General features: G+C 45.9%; 1 protein-coding gene across 1 annotated transcript in view; it reads left to right on the forward strand.

Moving 5' to 3' along the window:
* The first annotated feature begins 299 nt into the window (after nucleotides 1-299).
* LOC107301144 (microspherule protein 1) overlaps nucleotides 300-3,094 on the forward strand; it is an 8,420-nt gene continuing 5,625 nt past the window's right edge. Inside the window, exons 1-3 of the mRNA XM_015830407.1 lie at nucleotides 300-405; nucleotides 1,468-1,606; nucleotides 1,691-1,766. Coding sequence (XP_015685893.1) covers nucleotides 313-405; nucleotides 1,468-1,606; nucleotides 1,691-1,766 — 308 coding nt within the window. The 5' untranslated portion in view covers nucleotides 300-312. The remainder of the gene's footprint in view (nucleotides 406-1,467; nucleotides 1,607-1,690; nucleotides 1,767-3,094) is intronic.

Genomic DNA, 3,094 nt, shown 5'->3' on the forward strand with positions numbered 1-3,094 from the left:
CTGAAAAAGTCATCTTGCATTTCTTTGGAGTAAACATCAGGATAGCTTTCTAAAAGGTAGAAAATCCTTACATACCCCCTTTGAAAAAGATAGGATGCATATATCAACCATTTGGGATTTAAATGTATTGGATTTGTTTACATGTTAAGAAAGAGATTCAGCGTGTATAGCTTTGTTTTTCCTCTTTCCTGTTTTCCTGCTGGTCAAATGCTGCTGGAGACTCTGAAGAGACAACAATCACACTGAGTCAGGGAAGCCAAATGAATTTTTGGTCCCTTTGTCTTCATTCCCTACAGGCTGTCTTGCCAAGCAATGAGGCAACTGCATCCTGAAGCCATTGCGTCAATGCAGAGCAAAGTGTTATTCAGCAAAGCGGAGGAACAGCTGCTAAGCAAAGTGGGATCGGTAAGGAGCAATACCCCTGGGTGCCATATCCCCAGCCCTAGTAGCCCTGGCACAAAGCAAACCTGGGTATCTGAGAGCCCCTTTGTATCAGTCTTTAAGGCCTCACAAGTTCTGCTTTTCCCCCCTGTCGCTCCTGGCAATTTCTTCTTAGTGCCAAGAAAGGCTTTTAATGAGAGTTATTCTTTGTTTCTGTAGTTAATACGTAACAGTAGTGGCCAAAATTGTGGAAACCTTTTGGGAAAAGTGTATTTTTGAGGTTTGATGTCTAATAACACCACTTTTTTGGGGGGGAGTAGTACCATACAATTATATATCAATGGAAAGATAATTTAATCAAGAATATAATGCAACAAAGTTTGTTCAATTATCTGTACTGTATTCTATGAAAAGTTACAGCCAAATAACCAGAGAAAGGAAGCACAACTTGCTTAGGTTGATATCAGGTAGCTTTCCTTCATCTGATGGTAGCCAATGAGCATGAGTGTTTAGAGAGCCAATCAGGTGTCATCTTGTTTTGGCAATGAGCCAGTCAGATCACAGTAGGATTCAGTTATCGATGTCATGTATTGAAGCTGAGAGGAGGACATTTGTCAGTGTGTTATGTGATCGCTATCGAGTTGGTTGGGTTTTTTTTTGTGTTCTTTCATTTAGTGAGCTTGTAAAACGTGATAAAATTAAAGTAATGGTGCAAAGAATTGACTGGTTGCCCAGAAAGCAACGTAAAATAGTATTATTAAGTGAACAAGGCTACAGTTATAAAGAAATTAGAAGAAAAATTGGTGGAAACTTAACCAAAGGTGGCATTTCTACTGTACATTTTTCCCAAAAGGTTTCCACAATTTTGGCCACTACTGTATAATACAATGTCACAGGCCAGATTAGATCTGATACCATTGCAAATCTCACTTCTGTGGTTTTTTGGGAAATCTAAAGTTAGTTAAAAAAAACCAAGCTTGAGTTAAATTTAAGCCTTATTAAGACCCTTAGTAGTGAAAATGATAATAAACGCCACTCTGTGTAATGAAGGCTTCCACTTTCACTCTCTTTCTGCTGTTCACCTAGACCAGTCAGCCTACTTTAGATACATTCCAGGACCTGCTGCACAAACACCCAGAGGTTTTCTACCCTTCCCGCACTGCCAAAGTCTTGCAGACCCATTGGCAGCTCATGAAGCAGTACTACCTCCTGGACGATCAAACAGGTAAGGCGGCCTGCTGGTTCCTTGGCTGAGGCTGAGGCTGAGGCTGGGGTCTGAATTCTAAACTACCGTGTGCCCTCTCTGCAGTGCAGCCATTGCCCAAAGGAGACCAAGTGCTCAATTTCTCAGATGCTGAAGACATGATAGACGACAGCAAGCTGAAGTAAGTGAGAAGCTGGTAGATAACTCCCCCCCCCCATTTAAGCCATAGAGCAGGGCTTTTCAACCCCATTTAAGCCATAGAGCAGGGCTTTTCAATCACCAGTGGTACATTGGCACCTGGCAGGTGGTACGCGACCATCCTGAAAAAGTGGTAATGGGGGAGGGGAATGAGCTGACCCGGTGGCAGCACTGCAAAAGCCTGAGCGAGAGATGGCTGGAGCTGCAGGACTGTCAAGGCTCAGCGGAAGCGCCAGGATCAGCGCCAGGGTCCAGCTGGAGCTCAGCGCTGATCCTGGTGCTTCTGCTGAGCCCTGAAGAAGCACCAATCAGCTGGAAAGCAGCACTGATCCTGGCGCTTCTGCTGAGCCCTGAAGAAGCTCCGATCAGCTGGAATGTTGCAGCATCTCCAGGGTCTTATTATTTACATTCAGATGCTTGGCAACTGATTCATATTTATGACGGTCACAGTGTCCCAGGGTCATGTGAAGTGACCAAAACCTGCTGCAACCACCCAGCAGACGGGGAATAAAAACCAAACACCCCCCCACCCCACCCCCGCTGCCAATCCTCAACAGAAATGCTCACAACAATGAAAACTTCGGACAGGAGGAAGAGCGCCACTGGGTGGGCAGGCAGGTGTCTAGCTCGGCTGTGGCTTGGGGGGCACTTTTTTCAGTGCCATTGTAACTTCGAACAGTCACTAAGCGAACTGTTGTAAGTCGAGGACTACCTGAACTTTATCACTTTTTTCCTTTTTTTTTTTGGTTATCAAGTTTTTGACACCTTACTAGGCGACTGGTGGTACTCGGATATTGCCATATCCTAAAAGTGGTACAGTGGGTGAAAAGGTTGAAAAGCCCTGCCATAGAGCATTGTGCCACCAATGTAGCTGGGCTGACTTTAGGGTGGGCAAACATCCCTTCAGTATTTAGAGTGACAGTTTGAAGCCACTCCTGTTCCCTTCCACAGAGGACTGATTGAATGTTCAGGAATTGTGTTGCAATAGAACTTCGATCTGATGACAGTTATTGTCTAGCTTCTACAGCGCCTTTTGTCTATTTAAGTTCTCAGTCCAGGGCATGTTTGTCCCAAAGGTGCTTTTTCAGGAGGCAACTGGACTTTCTTGTCCAACCCCAACGATGCCCTTGACGTGATGGCCCGTTGCCTGGAGGCCGTACGGGTCTGGATGGGGAGGAACAGACTCAGGCTCAACCCCTCCAAGACCGAGTGGCTGTGGCTGCCGGCGCCTCGGCATAGTCAGCTGACCCCATCGCTGACTATAGGGGGCGAAATCTTGGCCCCCTCAGAGAGGGCCCGCAACTTGGGAGT

The sequence above is a fragment of the Protobothrops mucrosquamatus genome, unplaced genomic scaffold (genome assembly GCF_001527695.2).
Source record: "Protobothrops mucrosquamatus isolate PMUCROS unplaced genomic scaffold, P.Mucros_1.0 scaffold10211, whole genome shotgun sequence".
In the NCBI taxonomy this organism is placed as follows: Eukaryota; Metazoa; Chordata; class Lepidosauria; order Squamata; family Viperidae; genus Protobothrops; species Protobothrops mucrosquamatus.